At 37.2% G+C, this 23,798-nt stretch overlaps 2 protein-coding genes across 2 annotated transcripts; both read right to left on the bottom strand.

Annotated features, from left to right (window-relative positions):
- Window positions 1-11,591: 11,591 nt before the first annotated feature.
- Window positions 11,592-12,077, bottom strand: LOC140861641 (uncharacterized). The gene has a single exon (XM_073264664.1). It carries the CDS (start codon window positions 12,075-12,077, stop codon window positions 11,592-11,594), a length of 486 nt encoding a protein of 161 aa, XP_073120765.1.
- A 30-nt stretch (window positions 12,078-12,107) lies between these two features.
- Window positions 12,108-12,635, bottom strand: LOC140861642 (uncharacterized). The gene has a single exon (XM_073264665.1). It carries the CDS (start codon window positions 12,633-12,635, stop codon window positions 12,108-12,110), a length of 528 nt encoding a protein of 175 aa, XP_073120766.1.
- Window positions 12,636-23,798: the final 11,163 nt, after the last annotated feature.

Raw genomic sequence — 23,798 nt, forward strand, 5'->3', positions numbered from 1 at the left:
AATATGCCCAAATTTTACTAAGTAAATAGAAAGCATTTAAATAAATGAAACTAGATAAAATGGAGTATTTCATATGAATTACTTAACCAAACCCTGAGTAAACTGAAGAAAGAATGAGCAGTTTAGTGGTTTGAAATTGGTTCAGTTTAGGTCAAGCTAAACTGTTGGAAATATGCAAGGCATAAACTGAGTTGATAAGAATTTTAAGTTAATTCAATAAGTCCTAAAATATTTCGAAAGTAGGAAAACTTAGTCTCGGGAAGAGGTTTGGTGAAGATTTCTGCAGCTTGTTGCTCTGTTGAAATATGCTCCAATCGAATATTCTTTTTGAGAGCATGATCACGGATAAAGTGATGTCTGACTTTGATATGCTTAGTTCTTGAGTGAAGAATAGGATTGTATGTGATTGCAATGGTACTGGTGTTATAACAGAATATAGGTGATTCTTGTTCTTCAATCCCATAATCCCTCAACTGTTGTTGAATCCAGAGCAGTTGAGCACAGCAACTACCTGCAGCTAGGTACTCTGGTTTAGTTGTAGATGTAGAAATGGATGTTTGTTTCTTTCTAAACCATGAGATCGGTCTATCCCCGAGGAATTGACATGATCCACTTGTACTTTTTCTATCCAGTTTATATCCAGCATAGTCAGCATCTGAGTATCCAACGAGATTGAAAGAATTATGCTTAGAATACCATAGACCAACATTCTGAGTCCCTTTAATATATTTTAATATGTGTTTGGCTGCTATGAAATGTGATTGCTTTGAACTATCTTGGAACCTAACACAAAGACAAACTGCAAAGACAATGTTAGGTCTATTGGCTGTTAAATACAGTAGAGATCCAATGAGACCCGGATACATTGTTGCATCAACTGGTATTTCCTGTTCGTCTTTGTCAAGCTTAATTGATGCACTTATGGGAGTAGTTGCAATTGTGCAGTTTTCCATGCCAAATTTTTTTATTAGTTCCTTGGTGTATTTAGTTTGGCTGATAAATGTCTCATTCTCCATTTTCCAAACTTGCAATCCAAGAAACAAATTAAATTCACCCATCATGCTCATATCGAATTTTTTCTGCATTAACTTAGAAAATCTTGTGCACAGTTTGGGGTTAGTTGACCCAAAGATAATATCATCAACATATATTTGGACCAGTAGTGTGTGATCACCTTTTGTGAATTTAAATAAGGTCTTATCAACTGTACCTATGGTAAATTCGTCTTCAAGAAGAAATTGGGTTAATGTGTCACACCAAGCTTTAGGAGCCTGTTTCAGTCCATATAGAGCTTTGTTTAAGTGATAAACATGATCTGGGAGTATATGGTTGACAAATCCAGGAGGTTGTTCAACAAAGACTTCCTCCTGAAGATTGCCATTTAAGAAAGCACTTTTGACATCCATCTGGTACACCTTGAAGTCTTTGAAAGATGCATAAGCCAGGAACATTTTTATTGCCTCCAGTATAGCTACTGGTGCATAAGTCTCATCATAATCAAGTCCTTCCTCTTGCTTATACCCTTGAGCTACTAGGCGAGCTTTGTTCCTAATGATAGTGTCATCTTCATTAAGCTTATTTTTGAAGACCCATCAAGTGCCTATAATAGATTTCTGAGATGGTCTTGGAACAAGATCCCAGACTGAATTTCTTGTAAACTGATTGAGCTCTTCTTGCATGGCTTCTATCCAACAGCTATCAGCCAGTGCATCTTCAATTTTCTTTGGCTCTACTTGAGATATGAAGGCTGCATTGAGAAGTTCTTTGATCATTTGTCCTCGAGTCCTTAGTGGTGCTATAGGATTACCTATTACTGAACTGAGTGGATGCTTCTTGGACCATTTCAGTCGAGGTTCAGGGTTATTCTCAGTGTGCACATTTTCGTCTTGGGTTTGATTAGACACATTGTCCTGGTCAAATTTTGTGCCTTGAGTGTGTAAATGATGTTCCCGAGTCTCAAGCTGCTGTGCTTCGCCTTCTTCAACTGGATGAGTTTGGTGAGTGTCAACTGATTGATCAAAATCACGATTCTCAACTGCTGGTTCTACTAGTTCAGGTTCAGGAGTTTGAAGTGTCTGGATGAGTGATGAAGATTCATCCTCATTGTCATCCTCACTATCATTTTCCAGTTGAATTTCCTGAAATAGATCTGAAATTTGATGAGCATTAGTTGAGATTTCAGTAGATGGATCCTCATCAAATATGACATGAGCGGATTCTTCAACATTTAGAGTTCGTTTATTGAAAATTCTATAAGTTTTACTAATTGAGGAATAACCAAGAAATATACCCTCATCTGAATTTGCATCAAATGCAGTCAGATGACTTTTACCATTGTTGTGGATGTAGCATTTGCATCCAAAAATTTTGAAATAGGATACATTGGGTTGTCTGCCATTCCAGATCTCATAAGGAGTTTTCAAAAATTTCTTACATATCATCGATCTGTTCTGAGTATACCAAGCAATGTTCACAGCTTCTACCCAAAACCTTTGAGAGATTTTGGAATCAGCTAACATGGTTCTCGCAGATTCTTTAAGAGTACGATTTCTCCATTCTGCAACACCGTTTTGTTGTGGAATTCTAGCTGTTGAGAATTCATGTTTGATTCCATAATTCTTTAAAAATGAGGATAAAGTGTGCTTGATCAGTTGAGAGGCAGTTTGGTCTTTTGATTTTAAGAAAATGACCCAAGTAAACCAAGAGTGGTCATCAATGATAACAAGAGTATACTTCATTCACCCTAAACTTGTTACTGGTATTGGACCAAAGAGATCCATATGCAATAGTTCCAATCATTGGGAAGAAGAGTTATAACCATTGTTTTTAAAAGATGACCTAACTTGCTTCCCAAATTTACACAGTGAACAAACTTTGTCTTTATAAAAATCAATTTTGGGCAGTCCTGTTAATAGCTCAAGTTTACTCAGACTGGCAATTGATTTGAAGTTGAGGCAGTTCAGTCTCTTGTGCCAAATCTAGTTGCGTTTAGAATTGGAAGCTATGAGGCAAACTGATTTGCTAGACTGATTGTTCCAACATACTTTGTATGTGTTTTCACATCTGTTTCCTGTCAAAATAATATTACCAGAAACATCTTTAACAGTGCAAGTTAGTTTTTGAAATTCAACAGAGTACTCATAGTCACACATTTGACTAATGCTAATTAAGTTGTATTTCAAATTTTCTTCAAGTAAGACATTTTGAACAATTATATTACCGTGGATAATCTTACCCTTATCCACGGTTTTATCCTTTGAGTTGTCACCAAATGTGATGGTTGGACCATTGTATTTAGTGAGTTCAGACAGCAGTTTATCGTTTCCAATCATGTGCCTTGAACATCCACTGTCTAAATACCAAGATTCATCTAATTGCTCTTGAGCACCTGTTACCTGTATTCACAGAGTTGAATAACTTTTGGTACCCACATATATTTGGGTTCACGAGGGATTAATCTTTTAGGAACCCAAACCTGGAATACTTTGACCAGTTTACCAGTCTCAGTGTTCCTATAGATACGTGCTAAGTTAGGTGCTCTAGGTTGTGAAGTGTGATGTGCTTGTGAGACCATGTGTTGTATGCCCTTTCCTATATCCTTTAACCGCCGATATCCCTTCTGAACTAGACGTTGATTATGATATTGACCTCGGGTTCCTCTTATAGGATTAGGTTGATGTGCGTTGGTTCTTTCAGGTTTTTTAGCAGTTTCAACCTTAGCCTCCTGAGGAATGAAGCCAATACCAAATCTTTTTCTGTTCATCTGCTCTATTTGTTGTCAGTTCATGAGGATGGGTTTATCATCTTCATTTACCCTAACTGCTCGTACAAAGTTTATAAAGTTACATTTGCACATATTTAGTTTGGGTTGAGTACTTGATTCACCAATGTCAACTATTTTACCATACCCTAGACCAGTTTTTTCATTCAAGGGTCTCTGTAATTCATGCATTTCTATCAACAAGCTCGAATATTTATTCCATGAACTTACTAAGTCATCCATTCTTTGTTTTTCTGCTGTAAGATTCATGATGTTGATCTTGAGTTGTTCATTCTCAGTCTGGAGCACAGGAATCTCTGTTTCAAGACAGTTTATCTCAACTGATTGTTCCCAGGTAGGTTCAGTTGAGGCATCTTGCAGATCCTCTTGCTTGGCTCTGACTTCGTCGAATGCTATATACAGTTGATGATACTCATTTGTCATATCATGAAGTGCTTTGATCAGTTCCTCTCTGGTAAATTTCTCAGATCTGAAATCAAATACATGTTCACTAGTAGATGTAAGCTCACGATCATTTGCCATGAGACACTTTACTTCTTCATCATCGTCACTAGAGCTAGAGGAGTCGTTGGGTTCTTCTGATTCACTGTCTGATTCTGCCTGTAGTGACCCTTACCTGGATCACCTACTAAACAGAACTTAGGCATGCAATTAACTTAATTAAATAGATATCAGAATAAAACTGCGGAAACCATAGACATTATACAATCCCAAGTAAAGGAATCTGTAAATACCCAAATATTATACAACCAGATCGAACAGCTGTATCAATCCAAATAACAACAGAATAAAACCTAGGCGAAGCTCCAGCTGACCAACCACTGCCTAGCCCCTCTTGGATCCACCCACCTCATCCAATCGCAAACCTGCCCCATGGAATAGGGTGTCCAGAAATACAGAGTACGAGACGTGAGCATAAAATGCTCAGTACGAGAGTATGAGTATACATGCATGCAAAGTGAACTCCCTAAAAACTCGAGGTCAAGGATCAGATAACAGAGATAGACCGGGCCCTGGTATGTAGCACGCTGTGTCGTCGCTTCAGGAGGTGGCTCCCATACCAAAATACCAGTGGATATGCCGGACCCAAATTGATGGAAGTCCAACCACTAACGGGATAGGGTAAAACCCTACTATAGATATCTCGAACGAGATAGCTCAATATGCAAATATATTCAACATAAATCAATGACATATAAATCATGCAGTCACATAATACATGCATACTCAGTCAGGATATCTCGAACAGTACTCTCGTACCTCAAATACTAGGCAAGTGCTATCAGCCCTAGGTCCACGCCTATAATCCGCGCTACACTGCCAAATGATACTACTATCATTATATATCTCTAAAAGCCTTAACTAAGAAAAAGTATACTCCTAAATATTTTTAGGAAGCAAAAGCTATACCTTCGTCCATCATTAGCCCTTTACTGTCGATTGCCTCAAAACTAGGCCACAGTTCTGCTACGATGCCTGGATCGCTATGCCACTTCCGGATTCCCGATGGGACGCCTAGAATTCCCTAGATCTAAGTTAGAAGGCTAAGGAATTGAGAGAGAAGAGAGGAATTGGTGCACTCAAATGTGAGCTCGGCATCCCCTATTTATAGACGACGATCTGAACCTCCGTTCCTCGATCGGAACATCCGATCACGATCGGAATGTTCGATCCCGACATCGAAGCTTCCGATCTCACTTATCTGCCACGGGTCAAAATCTCACTAGTTGACTTCGGATAGAGGTGATCGGAGCTTCCGATCCTGCCATACGTCATGCCTGATGTAATTCGATCGGAGCTTTCGATCGCTCCTTCGGAGCTTCCGATCCTGTTCGAAGCTTCCGAACTCACCTTTGGAGCTTCCGATCCTGCCTTTGGAGCTTCCGAACCCTTCCCAAGTAATTATGATTAATTCCTTAATCACTGATTTTTGGTTACGGGCTACTACATTCTCCACCACTTAAGATATTTCGTCCTCGAAATCAGATCTTAAGTACTGAATGTAATACAGAAATCAGAAACATTCTTTATTCAAATCAAACTTTTACAGAGTTTGCAACTGAATACAACTTAAGAATGAAATCAAAACAACTCAGGATGGTCTTCACGCATCCTGTCCTCAAGCTCCCAAGTAGCTTCTTCAGTTCCTCGGCGCTGCCACTGAACTAAAACCAAAGGAATGACTTTGTTTCGCAAAACCTTATCCTTATAATCCAGGATACGAATAGGTTTCTCAACATAGGTCAAATTCTTACTCACCTGAACCTCAGATCGCTGCAGAATATGAGACTCATCCACCACATATCGTCGTAACATAGATACGTGGAACACGTCGTGAATACTGAAAAGATGCGGTGGCAAAGCTAGTCGATAAGCCAAATTGCCAATGCTCTCCAAGATCTCAAAGGGACCGATAAACCTAGGAGACAACTTGCCCTTAAGGCCAAATCTGAGAATTTTGCGAAAAGGTGACACTCTCAGAAACACTTTCTTCCTGACATCGAACTGAAAAGGCCTACGCTTGGTGTTAGCATAGCTGGCCTGACGATCCTGTGCAGTCTTAATCCGTTTCTTGATCTGATCAATAATATCTACTGCCTGCTGGATAAACTCCGGTCCCTTAGCCTGTCTCTCCCCCACTTCTTCCCAGAAGAGTGGAGTACGACAACGTCGCCTGTACAACGCCTCAAAAGGTGCCATCCCAATGCTAGTATGATAGATGTTGTTGTACACGAACTCGATCAATGGCAAATGATCCTGCCAGGCTGAACCAAAATCCATAACGCACGCTCGAAGAATATCCTCCAAAGTACGGATAGTGCGCTCTGACTGACCATTTGTCTCCGGATAATAGGCAGTACTCAAACTGAGAGTAGTACCCATCGCACGCTGAACACTCCCCCAGAACCTAGAAGTGAACCTGGGGTCTCGATCACTGACAATGCTCACAGGCACTCCATGAAGTCGAACGATCTCCTGAACATACAACCGTGCCATGCGATCCACAGATTACTCTCGACTATAGGCAATGAAATGCGCTGACTTGGTGAGTCGATCCACCACAACCCAGATAACATCACAATTCCTCGAGGACATTGGCAAATGGGTCACAAAATCCATCGTGATAAACTCCCATTTCCACTCAGGAATAGGCAGACTGTGAAGTAAACCTCCAGGTCGTCGGTGTTCTGCCTTGACTTGTTGACACACCAAACATCTCGAAACATACTGATACACGCTGCATTTCATCCCCTTCCACCAAAACCGAGTACGTAGATCCTTGTACATCTTGTTGCTTCCCGGATGAATACTCAACTTGGTGCGATGTGCCTGAGACAAGATCTCCTCTCGCAACTCTTCATCCAGCGGAAACACAAGTCTACCAGACAAACACAGAAAACCATCTGATTGATAGTGAAGTCCAGACGAGCTACCCTTGTTAGCTAGACGAGCCAAACATTGGGTCTTTGAGTCAGACATCTGAGCATCTCGAATCCGTGAATACAAAGCTGGCTCAGATAATATCACAAACATCTGGATACTCTGCACACCTTTCTTATGCTTGAAGGTATACCCCGAAGTACAACAGTCACTAATCGCACTAGACATCGAACAAGTCTACAGTGCAGATAGTCGCACCTTGCGACTCAAAGCATCAGCGGTGAGATTAGCAGCTCCCGGATGGTACTTAATCTCGCAATCATAGTCTTTAAGCAAATCCATCCAACGTCTCTGCCTCATTTTCAATTTCGCCTGAGTGAACAAATATTTGAGACTCTTGTGGTCGGTGAAGATCTCAAATTTCTCGCCATATAGATAATGACGCCAGATCTTCAAAGCGAACACAATGGTGCCAATTCCAAATCATGAACTGGATAGTTGTCCTCGTGAAGCTTCAGCTGTCTAGAAGCGTATGCAATCACATGCCCATTCTGAGTCAGGACACAACCTAACCCCTGAAGAGAAGCATCAGTGTATACCACATACCCTCCAGATCCTGATGGTAATGCCAACATCGGCGCAAAAGTTAACCATCGTCGAAGCTCACAAAAATTCTCCTCACACTCGGAGGACCACTCGAAATCTACACCCTTGCAGGTAAGCTGCGTCAACGGTCGAGCTAGCTGAGAGAAGTTCAGAATGAAGCGTCGATAATATCCTGCTAGACCCAGAAAACTATGGATCTCAGCAACCGTCATTGAACGCGACCAATTAAGCACAGCCTCAATCTTGCTCGGATCAACATAAATCCCCTCCCTGGATATGATATGGCCAAGAAAGACCACTCGATCCATCCATAACTCACACTTGCTTAGTTTGGCGTACAACTGCTCATCCCAAAGAGTCTGCAGTACCACTCGCAAGTGAGAAACATGTTCTTCCGCATTACGTGAATACACTAAGATGTCGTCAATGAAGACCACGAAAAACTTGTCTAAATACTCCCTAAAGACACGGTTCATCAGATCCATAAATATAGCCGGCGCATTAGTCAATCCAAATGGCATCACTAGAAACTCATAATGCCCATAGCGAGTACGGAATGCAGTCCTGGCTACATCCTGATCTCGGACTCTCAACTGATGATACCCAGATCTCAAGTCAATTTTGGAGTAAACCGAAGTACCCTGCAGCTGATCAAACAAGTCATCAATGCGAGGCAACGGATACTTGTTCTTCACAGTAACTCGATTCAGCTGTCGATAGTCAATGCACAACCGCATAGACCCATCCTTCTTCTTTACAAAAAGAATAGGAGCTCCCCAAGGAGATACACTAGGACGAATGTACCCCTTGTCCAAAAGATCCTGTAACTGATTCTTCAACTCACGCATCTCTGACGGAGCCAGACGATACGGTGCTCGAGAAATAGGAGAAGTACTCGGCATCAACTCTATGTCAAACTCGACTTCCCTAGCAGGAGGAAAACCGGGAATCTCATCTGGAAATACATCTGGGAATTCATCCACAACAGGAATACTCTCAGCGGACAAATCAACTGCATAGATAAGGTAGCCTTCCCCGCCAGACTCTAGAGCTCGACAGGCTCTCAAAGCTGATACCAAAGGCATCGGGGGTCGCGCTCCCTCACCATAGAAAAACCAGCTATCACTCTCATCCGGATTAAAGCGTACTAATCTCTGATAGCAGTCCATTGAAGCTCGATAGGTAGTCAGCATGTCTATCCCTAGAATACAATCGAAATCGTCCATCGCAAGGACCATGAGATTTGCCAACAAAGCATATTGACCCGTCGGAGTAGAAACAGAAACTACTACGTCTAGTGCAATGCATGGTAACTTATGCCTCTTAACAAAACGTGCAGAAATGAAGGAATGAGATGCACCAGTGTCAATAAGTACGATAGCAGGTATACCATAAAGTAGAAATGTACCTGCGATGACCTTCTCATTCTCCTCCACAGCCTGATCATGCCTCAAGGCAAACACCTGACCAGAAGCCCGCGGCCTCAAATGAGAACTCCCAGCAAGCTGTCCCTACGACCTCTTCTAAACGGTGGCCTAAGAACCTGATCCTGAACCAGAACTGCCTCCCCCAGATAGTGGACAATCCCTCCGGATATGACCAACCTCTCCACATCGGAAACAAGCTCCAGAAGCTCTACGGCACTTGTCTGACGGATGGTTCTTCCTGCAATGGTCGCACTTGTCCTTCTTTCCAAAGCGAACAACACCTCCAGAACCAGAGGAAGAAGTAGATCCGGACTTCTTGAAAGATTGGGCACGGGGACCCAAAGAACTAGCAGGTCTCGACTGAGAGAAAGACATGTTCCGCCGAATGTTGTCCTCTGCCTGGTGACAACGGCTCACCAAACCCTCGTAGGACATGTCAACACCAACCGCCACACGGTCATGGATCTCAGGGTTAAGGCCCTGAAGGAACAGATTATACTTCATCTCAGAGCTGTCAGCAATCTCGGGGCAATAGGATAGCATATCAAAGAACTTCTGCTGATACTCATCAATAGACATGGCTCCCTGTCGCAGACTCAGTAGCTCGTCCGCCTTTGACTGATGGAGTGCAGGAGGAAAATACAGCTTCTGAAAAGCTGTGCGGAACTCGGCCCAGGTGGCCACTCCTCTCGCCGTAACAAAGGGTACAGAAGTAAACCTCCACCACCTACGAGCTCGCCCATCCAGAAGATAGCCAAGGGTCTCCATCTTCTGCTCCTCGGTGCAGTGGAAAGTCTGAAAAGTCGTCTCCATGTGGTCTAACCAGTTCTCAGCATCCTCCGGAGACTCACCTCCAACCAAGGGCTTATGACCCATTTGTAAGAATCGGCGCACGCTAAAACGGTCCTCATCACGATCTCGATGATGACGGTCCCGACGACGCTCACGATCGTCATCTCCCCAGCATCCACCTCCACTACCATGGCTACTCTGGTCATCGTAGTTCGCCATCTACAAAAGTACCTCACGGTTACCATATGCAGAATCTAAATCCCAAGAATACTATGCATGCACTGATACCATAAATGTAGTGACCCTTACCTAGATCACCTACTAAACAGAACTTAGGCATGCAATTAACTTAATTAAACGAATATCAGAATAAAACTACGAAAACCATAGACATTATACAATCCCAAGTAAAGGAATCTGTAAATACCCAAATATTATACAACCAGATCGAACAGCTGTATCAATCCAAATAACAACAGAATAAAACCTATGCAAAGCTCCAGCTGGCCAACCACTGCCTAGCCCCTCTTGGATCCACCCGCCTCATCTAATCGCAAACCTGCCCCATGGAATAGGGTGTCCAGAAATACAGAGTACGAGACGTGAGCATAAAACGCTCAGTACGAGAGTATGATTATACATGCATGCAAAGTGAACTCCCTAAAAACTCGAGGACAAGGATCAAATAATAGAGACAGACCGGGCCCTAGTATGTAGCACGTTGTGCCGTCGCTTCAGGAGGTGGCTCCCATACCAAAATACCAGTGGATATGCCGGACCCAAATCGATGGAAGTCCAACCACTAACGGGATAGGGTAAAACCCTACTATAGACATCTCGAATGAGATAGCTCAATATGCAAATGTATGCAACATAAATTAATGACATATAAATCATGCAGTCACATAATACATGCATACTCAGTCAGGATATCTCGAACAGTACTTTCGTACCTCAAATACTAGGCAAGTGCTATCAGCCCTAGGTCCACGCCTATAATCCGCGCTACACTGCCAAATGATACTACTATCATTATAGCTCTCTAAAAGCCTTAACTAAGATAACTTATACTTCTAAATATTTTTAGGAAGCAAAAGCTATACCTTCATCTGTCGTTAGCCCTTTGTTGTCGATTGCCTCAAAACTAGGCCACAGCTCAGCTACGACACCTGGATCGCTATGCCACTTCCGGATTCCCGATGGGACGCCTAGAATTCCCTAGATTTAAGTTAGAAGGCTAAGGAATTGAGAGAGAAAAGAGGAATTGGTGCACTCAAATGTGAGCTCGGCACCCCCTATTTATAGACGACGATCGGAACCTCAGTTCCTCGATCGGAACATCCGATCACGATCGGAACGTCCGATCCCGACATCGAAGATTTCGATCTCACTTATCTGCCACGTGTCAAAATCTCACTAGTTGACTTCGGATAGAGGTGATCGGAACTTCCGATCCTGCCACACGTCATACCTGACGTAATTTGATCGGAGCTTCCGATCCTGTTCGGAGCTTCCGATCCTGCCTTCGGAGCTTCCAAAATCTTCCCAAGTAATTATGATTAATTTCTTAATCACTGATTTTTGGTTACGGGCTACTACACTGCTCATTTGGCTTTGCTATCCCTTGCATCCAGTGATTCATGCTTATTTCGTGAAGTGTACTTGGCATCTCTTGAGCTTCTTCTTTGCTCAAACTTTTTCTTCCATCTTTCTGGGGAAGTTTGCTCATCTCTATTTGGTTTAGGACAGTCATCTATGAAGTGTCCTACTTTTCCACAGTTGAAGCAAATTCTTGGTTCTTCAAGTGCATCCTTCTTTTGAAAACTTCTCTTGTACGAACCCTCCTGATTTCTTCGAATGACTTTGCCAAATTTCTTCACAAATAGGGACATTGCATCACTGCTCAACTGTTCTGACGTCTTCTCTGGTTGAGCATGGGATTCGATTTTGACTGCAGTCAATGTCTTGGTCAGTTGAGAGGTAGACTGATCCTCCTCTCCAGTTTGCAGCTCAAATTCATAAGCCTTTAGATCTGCAAACAAATCATGTAGTTCCAATTTGTTCAGGTCTTTCGATTCTCTCATAGTCATAGTCTTTACATCCCACTCTTTGGGAAGGCCTCACATAACTTTGAGAATGACTTCTCTGTTGGGATATGTCTTTCCCAGTGCATTGAGTTCAATAACAATGCTACTGACTATTTCATCGAATTCAGACATTGATTCTCCAAGTTTCATTTTGATGGTGTAAAATCTTTGAATAGCAACAAATAGTTTATTCTCTTTAGTCTGCTCATTTCCTTCATAGAATTGAATCAGTTTCTCCCAAATTTCTTTCCCTGTCTTGTACGTCTTGATCTTGCTAAAAGTATTTTTGTCCAGAGTCTTGTACAAGATATCTTTTGCAACATTGTCAAGATTTGCCTTCTTTTTGTCCTCAGCAGTGCACTCAATTCTTGGCTTTTCAATGTCTTGTGGACTTCCACCAGAAAGAGCTATAGCAGTGTTAACTTTGGTGATTGTGAGAGGTCCATCAGTGATGACAAACCACATGTCATCATCTAAGGATGATAGATGTGCTTGCATGCGTATCTTCCAATCATCAAAATCTTCTTTATAGAACGTCGAAATCTTGCTGAATGAAGTCATTTTGATACAGTGTTCAAGAGTAAGATAAGAACCTTGCTCTGATACCACTTGATAGGATCGGTTAAAAGCATAAAGGGGGGGTGAATAAACTTTCCGTCATTCGAATTTATTTAAGTTTTTAGTTTTAGAAATATATAATCCAACATTCGAATATTTTTCCTTTACTTATGGTTTCTATCATAACAACTCAGTTATTTATTAATTCGGTTTCAACTATGATTTAAATTAGTCAATTAATATATTTTAAATACGGCATATTATACTTTTAGTTAATATTTTATTAAAACATTTAATTATAAAATATAAATGAATTAAATAACTAAAAATCAACTAAACATTAAAAAAAATATTCTTCGTTAAGTATCATTTCATAAAATAATAATATAAATATAGATATAAATATAATTATTAATCTAATTAAATTTATTTTTTTTCATTAGTTTGATTTTGATATATATATATATATATATTAGGATCGTGAGCATGTATAGAGACAGAGGGCGTGAATACATACTTAAAAATATTTAGAGCTACAGTAGCTCGTTCTTGAAATGTTCAAAAATGAACCGAGCACCGAAAGATTATATCGAGTTCAGTTTTCAAACCAAGCGGAAATCACTCAAAATAATCCCTCTAAAAACCGATTAAATATTTTAGAAATCATTTGAGAAGAATGCAAGTTGAAATGATAAAAACAGTTTGGTTGAATCATTTTATCAAATAATTAGTACGCAGTATTTTGATATTTTTTTCAAACACATAAAATACTTCAACAGTGCAATCCAAAACAGCAGCAACAAGTAGTAAATGCAATAAAGAAAAAGAAACGAATTTGTTTATGGATGTTCAGAAATAAAACTCCTACGTCACCCCTTCTTCCTCCTCGGAAGGATCCACTAGAAGACTTTGTTTTATACAACCCATTTGTACAAACCTAATCCGGTTTAGGACTTATCCACTGCCTAAACAAGAATTCCTAGCTACTTGATTGTAGGCCTCAACCTCATAATCCACATAATGTTTAACGTCTCGTATGCCAAGACTACAAACACAATCTTTAATGTCTTTTTTCTAAGACTCACTCAACTAATATTTGAAGTTCATCTCTCTTGTATTTGTGTGAGTGATTGTGTGAGAGGATTTAATCCTTTTAGGTACCGTTTGGTATAAGTACAATTAGTACTTGTACCAATTATCCTATCCAATCCCGCGTTCTTCTCGTCATATTATTTATCCATCTATTAATTATTTATTTTACATCAATCAAATCATTAATCATTTATCTTACATCAATCAAATCATTGAATTTAAATTACTATATTACCCTTATAAATAATATTATTCATATTTTATTTATTCTCAAAAAGGACAAAATGGTAATTTATATTTTTAATATAAAATTCAATCAATCAAATCCAATAAACTATAATATATCAATCAAATCAAATACTAAATTAACTATCATTTTTTATTTATTTTATATTACATTATATTACTTATCCAAATATTATTTATCCTATCCTCGAACCAAACGATGTCTTAAAGTGTATTTATCTCTCAAATATATCCTCACACACTGGGCTTGCTCTCATTCTAGCTAATTTCTTCAAGAAGGCTGCCCATGCTTTTGAATTTCCTTCAAAAGATTGTATTTGATCTTTAATATGTTGTATTTATAGCATCCAAGAATGATATGAACGTTAGATTCAAGAATATGACCGTTTGAGAAGTTTTTAGACACTTTCTGATTTTGCAACAGTCATATTTGAGTTGTTGGCAATTTTGTGAAGTTGTGCTGATTTTACTCTTCATCGGACTGGTTCGATTGATCTGGTCTGGCCAACTACCATGGCTACTTCATCTGATTCATCCGCCGTTTACATTTTAAACGCACTCGTCTTTGATTTTGAATCTCTATATGGGATGGACAACCCAGACATTACTACGATTTGCACAGCCCTTGAACAAATTGGGCTTCGATCCTTTTTGGATATCAAGGCTCTAGACTATTATCAAAAGGATTTGGTATCTCTATACCACCACTGTGAGATCAAGGATGACGGTCATCTTTTACTTTCTCTCGGATGACACTGTGTTCAAATCAATGAAGAATTCTTTGCCAACAACTTCAGTTTACCAACTTCAGGTACAACTGACTTCAATGCTATCTCAACCACTGATATCACTGAAATGCAAACTACATTTTTTGGTTCACCGCAATCGATATCTCTGTCCGGATTCAAGAGAGATTTAAAGCTTGAATATCAACTGCTAGCTGATATTGTTGCCAAAAGCATCCTGGAAAAAGAGGATCTTTCACCAAGTTAACTGTCGAAAAGTTCAAAGTCATGACAGCAATCATGAAAGGTGTAAAGATCAATTGGAGTAACCTTCTGTTCAACTTTTTTGTTCAAATGATGACTCCAACCAAGCAATCCTTAGGATATGTACTGCAAATCAGCCGTCTACTTGAAAATTTGGCAATTTCTCTTCAAGAAGCTTCTCAACTGCACAAGCTTCGAGTCATGAATGTTGAATATCTGACAAACTTTCACTCCAAGGAATCAACAGTTTCAGTCAACCCCAAGCCGCACAAACCAGTAGTCCAGAAACCGGCCAAAAAGAGAAGAAATCTTATTGTCCATGACAGTGAGGATACAGAAAGTGAAGAGATTGTAAAGCCTCAAACTAAGTGGACACGAACTCTACAAACAAAATCTGTCAAATCTCCAACTAAACTGATCATCTCTATGCCTTCTAAAGCAATGGATATGGCCCCCACTGAAGACACACACTCTTTTGATGAATCAGTTGAGGAACCAGTTAATCCAATAAAAACTGATCTCAAAGTCAAACAACCAATGGTTGTTGAACCCATCCAGAGTCTACACCCTTCTCAAGAAATCCCTGCACCCGAAGATTCCAAAGAAACTGTTAAAATTCAACAAGATTCTCTTCAATCCATTACTCTCTTGGTAGTTTTGCCTCCTGCAAGTCCTCAAGGCGGTCTTTCATCCAAATAGATAGTTGAATATACTCATTCAGGACTAGATTTGGCAACAGGCAGCTCTCAAATTGCCTCTTCTTCAGATCCTAATAGAGCTTGAAATGCAATTCAATTGCAAATAGATCTCACCATGGATGAAGTACTTGAATATGCTGAAAAACATACTGCATATATATTTGACACTTGTCATAAATACAGGACTTCTACTCTGGCTAGACAGCTGACAAAGAATAATTCCCTGCATAAATTTGTCAAACTAGAGGAAATTGTGTTGAGAATCATCAAGACTGCTGACATTCAAGAAGCCTTAGCAAGACGAAAATACTTCTATGATCTCATGAGAATAAAAAAACTTAGTCAAATTGTTGCGGAGTTTCAGGCGAATTATGATCCTTTTGCCAGAACCTCTTATGAAGATAACTCTATTTTTTCCCAACTTCAACTTGACCTCATCAATATTCAAATTGGAGTTAAGTTCTGGGAAACTACTAGCACTTTGGAGATTCCATAACCATTTGTTTGGAAGAAATACAAATCTCATTCCAAGTCTAGATCCAAACACAAGAAAAGCAAGAAGGGTCATACCACCACTGAATCTTCCAATCATTCAGTTGATCAAGCGTTCGAAGAGCTTCAAAAAGAAGCTTCAGTTACTCAAAACACACTAGACACATACATTGAGCAGCAACATCACACTTCAGGAACTGAAACTGCCCTACCTGAACTGCAATTAATGAACGTTGATGAAGTAATCTCTCACATTGAAGATGGAGCTCAACAAACTCCTATCTTGACAGACCCATCTATGGAAGAAGTTTATCCTTCAATCACTCAACCAGAAGAACTCGAAGAGCCTCAACCTCTTCTTGTGGAAGTCCTACCTCCTCCAACTCATGTAAATGAAGATGAGACTTTAACCGTGTCTCATATGGACTCTGCAGCTCAGGCAATTACTCTAATGGAAGATTTCCCTCCTCCTATCTCTACTGAGCCAGCAATTGCAGACTCCAAGAAAGAATCAGAGTCTCTGGAGCTTTCAATCTCCATTCTTGACATTTCGATTCTATCAAGCCTCACTCAGGAGGAAGAACTTCAACAGTCCATTATAAATGTTGTCTTGCCAGACATAACTTCTCCTATCGTTGATAACCAGCTCCAAGAACAATCAACTGAAATGCCAACACCTCTTCAGATCATCAATCTAACTCATGATGATACTGCAATTGAGACAGAGATTCTTTCTCCAACTCTTGCAATAATTGTCCACTCGGTTCCTGACTCATCATCACATCAAGAAAAAGGAAAATAGAAAATTGAGATAACCTCCTCTGCACATTTATCTCCTCCTAAAGGACAGAAAAAAGAATTTTTGCACACTGATATTTCCACCAGTGAAAAAGATATGCCATCCTCAAAATCAGATCAAGAAGATGATTGGTTTTAGTTGCTCTCTCAAATGAAAATTTCAGTTTATACTTTTCCAAAAAAAATCAACAAGATACTACCAGAAACGTTTCTTTTCTAAGACAGTCCATGAGTGCTGAACTGATCAAACTTCAAGAAAAACTTGCACTATTGGACAAAGTATTACTGGATTCCAGTCAACTGCAACAATCTCATCAGTCTCTTGAAATAAAAGTTGACAACTTGAATGGATTTGTTCAAAATTTCCACAACTCAGTTCAATCCAATCTTCATGGGATCTCCAAGCAACTGATAAACTTGACAAATCTTTCTCAGAATATCTTACGCACTCAGTTCGAAGCTCAAGCATTAGTTTGGTCTACATCGGCAGCTCATCCGCCATCTCGCCACTCTTCAATGCACAGATCATCATCCGATCGAAGATGACTCATTTTGTGTTGTTTCAATCTTCTTATGTTATCTACACTTGTATCTTCACCTCGTGATCTTTATTGTTAGTTTATCAAAAAAGGGGAAGATTTAGAAGAAATTGCAATTGAATATCCTTGACAAAGATCAGTTTATATTGAATATCAGTTTATTTTTTGCTATCTCAAAAGTTTTGATAAACACCAAAAAGGGGGAAATTGTTGGGAAATTTAGTTTTGGTGTTTAACAAATTACAAAGCCTAAAAGAAGGCTAAACTAATCAAGCAACTCCAAAGCGCTAAACTGATATATAGAGATAAACTACTTCACGCTCAATCACCGCGCTCAACTGGTCAAAGATGCTAAACTGATTTCGTCAGTTTACACTCGCTAAACCGACTTCATCAGTTTACCCCTCACCAGTCTACTACCGTGCCTTTTTATGGATAAGTTCTTCCGTACCCTGACATACTCTGCAGAAGGTAGTGCCGCGATGCAAATGGCAATGTCGGCTCCAGAAATTGTTGTTGATAGTGACAAATCCAATGGGAATAATTCAAAACTCTATCTGAAAATTCAATTTGAATTTATGATCGTTAACAATCCAAGGGTATAAATAGAGATCTTGATCAAACAAAGGATCTCTCTCACGATCTGTGATTTTTTCCATTTTACGAGAATATTCAAAATTCTATACGCTCAAGATTTGATGGAGGAATTCAAAGCACAAACGCTGAAGTATTATTCTGATCATTGAAGGATCATTTTTGTGCTAAGTATTTCAAGTTGTATTCATCTGTATTCTATCATCAGTCTAGGACTAAAACTGAAGTGTTGTACTAGGAGTTCTTGTTTAAGCAAGTGTTAAGTCCTAAACTGGATCGGGGTTTTGCAAAGTGCTTGTAAAATTCAAAGTCTTTTAGTGATATCATTCCGAGGCGGAAGAAGAGGTGACGTAGGAGTATTTGAAATCTCTGAACATCCATAAACATTCGCTTGCGTTATTTCAGTGTACCCTACATCTTTTCATAACCTAAACTGATAACCTTTAGGTACTGTTCAAATCTGTAATTTGACATATTTCCGCACATAATTTTGTTTGTCAAATTACATCAGACATTAAGATAAGTTTAGAACTCAGTCCCTAAACCTATCGAGTTCAAATATTTTTTTTACTAAACTCCTTGAAAGTCTATTCACCCCCTCTATACTTTCAACCGATCCTATCAAAATTAATTTTACCGAGTTCAACAAAAGTCATTATTTTATAAAATTTTAAAAAATAATTATGAAAAATATATAATTTTTACTAAGTTCAACAAAAATAATAATTTTTTATTTTTTATATTAAATATTTATAAAATGTTTAAAATTAAACTTTCAAGTTTAAATCATATATAAACAAGATTTTATTATTATGTATTAAAATTAAAATATATTTATTATTATTATGTGTAATAATTAATATTTTGTTAAAAAAACAAAATAAAAAATCAAATTATGTAGGTTTGAGTTGATCGGGTTAGTCGAGTTCGGGTCGGTCGCTATTGATTTATTCGGCTTTGTTTTGAGAAATTTTTAAAAAGTTTTTGTACTTATTTATAGAATTAAGAAATATTACTATATTTTTATATTTGAAAAAAAAATTAGTGTATATTCTATCATAGATTTTCAACATGTAATAATTATTTTGTAAAACATTGATTTTTAAAAATAATTTTTATTTTGTTTTGTAAGTATATTTTATATTTTGTACAATTAAACTTTTAAATTTAAATTATATAGAACTATATAAGTGAGATTTTGTTATTATGTATTTAAATCAAAATATATTTATTATTATTATGTGTATTTAATTATTTTGTTAAAAATAAAAAAATCAAATATTTCGAGTCCAACCTGAACACCTAAACATCAACCTTAATCCGATAATTTTCTGGTCAACTTGGGTTAGATTCAATTTTGATACCCCTAAAACCGCACAATAAATAATAAAATAAAAAATAATAATATTTTCGTTAAGAGTTTTTTTGAGCAAGACAAACAATTAAAAATAAATATAGTTTTGATATACTTTTCTAATTTATAGGGTGTGTAACCCGTTATATAAGACTCTATGTACATATAACATTATCTTAAAATCAAAACCACATGAGTGTGATGATCCAAGCTGTATATTAATTGTAAATATTTAGATCAGGGAGCTAGAGGAAACTTTAAGCAGCTTGAATGTCGAACTACTATATTTAATAAGTTTAAAATTTCATGATTTATGTCTTGTTTTTTTCGAACTATTAAAGCTTTAAAAAATAAAGTTTAGTTCAAAATCGTACCAAAACGATTAAGTGTTTCCATTTCCATGTGAAACACATTTCTTGACACTTAAATGTGACGAAAATTTGTCGATGGTTTACTGTTATAATCTATATGACTTCAAGGTCTCTAACTCCCATGACTTAAAAAAAAATGAAAAAAAAAACATGTGATAAAAATATAATGGGAATTTTCTAGAAATCATTAAAAAAATTTCTTCCCTTTAAAACGTGGGAACAAATTCGTTTAAAACGTGCCATTGTAGTTATTCTTGACATGTCTTTTCATGTACAAAAATATCTATCTCACAATTACCATAAGTAGACTTGGCCAAGGGCCGGGTTAGATCCGGAATCGGCCCGTGGTCAACGGGCCGGTTAATCGGATCAACGGATCCAACCCAGAACCGATTCGGTCCCGGTATTCCCTTTGGAAAACCGCCGACCCGGCGAGTTGGCCAGTTCAACCCGGAGGGTCCGACCCTCCAGGTTCGTCGGGTTGATCCAACGGGTTTACCTTTTTAAAATAATATTTATATATTTTTTAAATAATTTAAATAATATATATTTGATACCCACACATAGGTGAAATTTAAACCCAAAACCAAATTCTTTTGGGATCTCATTCTTGCCATTAGGCCAAGTGTTAATTTGCTAATTGAATATGATTTAATATAATTAAATGTAATAATTTATACATGATGTTTAAAGTTGAAATGTAATATATTTTTTATTGAGATAAATAGAGTTTTTAATTGAAATAGACAGAATTTTTAATATAAGATGTTGAAATATAATATATATTTTTATTGAATAAATGTAATAAATTTTTTATTGATATATATATAATTTTTAATATAAGATCTTAAAAGTTGAAATGTAATATATTTTTTATTTAATAAATATATTATATTTTTTTATTAAAATAGATAGAGTTTTTAATATAAAATGTTGAAAGTTCAAATACCATATATTTTTTATTAAATAAATGTAATATTATAAGATGTTAAAAGTTGAAATATAATATATTTTTTATTTAATAAATGTAATAGATTTTTTATTGAGATAATAAAATATTTGATAGTGTTTTTAAAGTTCAACTGTACAAGTTTTTTTTTAATTTTTTTTAAAAACAAGGGTCGATCCGGACACGAAACCGCCGGTTAACCAAACCCGGACCCGGCCACGGGCGGGCCGGTTAAGAGTCAGCCTATTGCCGACTCGAACCCGGACCGGACCCGAACCGTGGCCCGGTCTAACCATAAGTTGATTTTCATTGTTTATTTATTTATTTTTTTTTTTTTTGAACAAAGTAATGACGTACATTACATATATTATTACTCTTGTCTCTCTCATGTTCTAAATCATCGAAGACATGAACAGAGCTGAGATTTTTATATGATTAAGGTGAATTTAGTTTATGAAATGATTGATTATTAAAAAATTTAAAATATATATAATAAATAAGAATATAAATAAATAATTTTTAAATCATATCATTAAGAAAATTTTATTATAATTAAAAAAATGAATTTCTGATAATGAAATTTAAAATATTAAACATGTGGTTTCATATTAAATAACGTAAAAGTTAGTAACAAATAATTCAAAGTTTTTCAATATTTAAAATACTAAAATTAAAATTTTAATCACTGCAAATAATATATTTAACATGTAGATTAAAAGTTAAAATAATATATAATTTTTTTTTATTTAGATGTCTATTATATTTAGATAATTTACAATACTCGATTTTTTTTATACAATATGAAAATAAATAGTGATTTAATTTATTATGAAATTTTGATAACGAATAGATGTAAAAACATAAATATTTTATTTCGTTTGATAAACTCATATTTAATTACAATTTTAAAACCTAAATATTCACGCTCTATATTTATAATTAAAATAGCAATAGTTAAATAAATCTAATTATTATATCCATGACATACTAACTTATTATTTTTTAGTTTTTTAGAATAATAATTATAATTTTAGTAGTTTCCTAATTTCTGGCCACACAGGTACCCCCACTCTACCATCGACTCAACCCCATCTTTGATCGAATATATTCCCAAAAAATATTATTAATTTCTTAAAATTATCATAAATATTGGAGGTGACCAATTTTGGATTTGTATGCGCTTTGGAGCAGCTAGCTGGTTTCGGAGCTTCTTGATTGCATGGATGATATAATAAGAGTGTATATCTCATTACATTACATAAAGCTAGAAATCAAATTATAATCTAGGTTTTCAATGTTATTAAACAAAAAATTATCACATACACTTTATAAGTTGTTGAATCCTGACTTTTGGTGATAACAAAATAATATATCATTGTTATAGTATGACCGTCATTTATATGTAAAACAAGAAAAACGTCTACCGAAAGATGTCAACCGACTGAAAGATATCGACTAAATTACAGATATCAGCTGAACTCTTGAATATCAACTGACTTTCAGATATAAGCCGACTCCATTATTTATATCAGCTGGTCCTCAGACTTCAACCGATCTTAGCTATCAGAATGAACGTAAACCGAAATACAAGCCTCAAGGATATCTACCGACTTCATAAAGACACAAAAACTTAGTAACGGATCCTTGACAAGACAACTTAAATGCGAAAGGACAAAGAATTTAAGGAGCCGTCTGACAAAGCTCGAAAGACCATTAATAGAATTTATTATGAGGACATATTGAATGGACATTAAAGAAACCTCAAGTACAAATATTTTGAAGACGAACAGACTTCACTCCACAAAAATAGAAATATTGTCTAGTGTATATTCGTTTGAAAAGATGTTTCTTACCGTTGATACAAAGGGATAGAGACGTTGAAGATTGAGATATAAATACTCGCGCCAAACAAAGAAAAGAGAGAATTTTACACGACCATCATATTATCAAAGCATCCGAGCACTCGAAATTGTTTTCAACACTCTACTGCTCACTCAACCCTTCGCTCAAACAGAAGCATATCTGATCCTATAAGAGATCTATTCAAGGGTTACTCAAATCCAATCCATTGTTTGAAGAACATCAACTACTCCAAGGATTTGAGATTCTAAGCTTTCAAAAGTTTAGCCGTTCATCATCATCTACTGAAGAAGTTTGATAAGAACTTAGAAATCTTATAAGTGTAAATCTAGGAGTTCCATTTAGGCAGTGATAAGTCCTAACTTGTATCGGGTGTATTACAAGACGTAGTAATAGCCAAAGTATTCTAGTATATCCTTTCCTTGAGGAAGAAGAGGTGACGTAGGAGATTGAGTTCCGAACATCCATAAACAACTCTGTGCACATTTACATTACTGCATCTCATCATATTTTCACTATTGTCACCTAGTTTATTGAGAGCCATTTTTCGCACTATTTTAGTAGCTCTTATTTATATAGGAAGCTGAGAAAAATCGGTTAAGTGAACTAACACATTAAAGCATAAAATTTTTACAGTGTGTATTTACCCCCTCTACACACACTACCGATCCCTAAAAAGTGGTATCAGAGAGGTTTCTTTCTCAGCTGCTAATATTTACTCATCATGACTTCTCTAAAAAAAATTCCTATGTTTTCTAAAAAAGATTATGATTGGAAAATACGTATGCAGGCATACCTTTCTGCTCAAGATGATGATATGTGGTATGTTATCACTGATGGTCCAATGAAGATTCTCCAAGTCCATACAACTATAGCCATTTCAAGATGTGAACCACAGATGGTTGAAAAACCCAGAGCAGAATGGAGCATCGAGGACAAGAAGAAAGAAAATCTTGACAACGTACCAAAGATATTCTGTACAAGACTTTGGACAAAAATATGTTCAGCAAGATCAAGACCAGTTCAACTGTCAAAGCAATCTGGGAGAAACTCACTCAACTGTGCGAGGGCAATAACCAAACCAAAGAGAAAAAACTCACAGTAGCCATTCAAAAGTTTGATAATGCCAAGATGAAGCCAAGAGAAACCATGACTGAGTTTGACGAAAGATTGGTAACATTATT

The sequence above is a fragment of the Henckelia pumila genome, chromosome 4, assembly GCF_033568475.1.
Source record: "Henckelia pumila isolate YLH828 chromosome 4, ASM3356847v2, whole genome shotgun sequence".
In the NCBI taxonomy this organism is placed as follows: domain Eukaryota; kingdom Viridiplantae; phylum Streptophyta; class Magnoliopsida; order Lamiales; family Gesneriaceae; genus Henckelia; species Henckelia pumila.

Excerpts from the sequence above, each read along its gene's own strand:
- LOC140861641 (XM_073264664.1), bottom strand. The coding sequence starts at position 12,077 with ATGACTATGAGAGAATCGAAAGACCTGAACAAATTGGAACTACATGAT.
- LOC140861642 (XM_073264665.1), bottom strand. The coding sequence starts at position 12,635 with ATGACTTCATTCAGCAAGATTTCGACGTTCTATAAAGAAGATTTTGAT.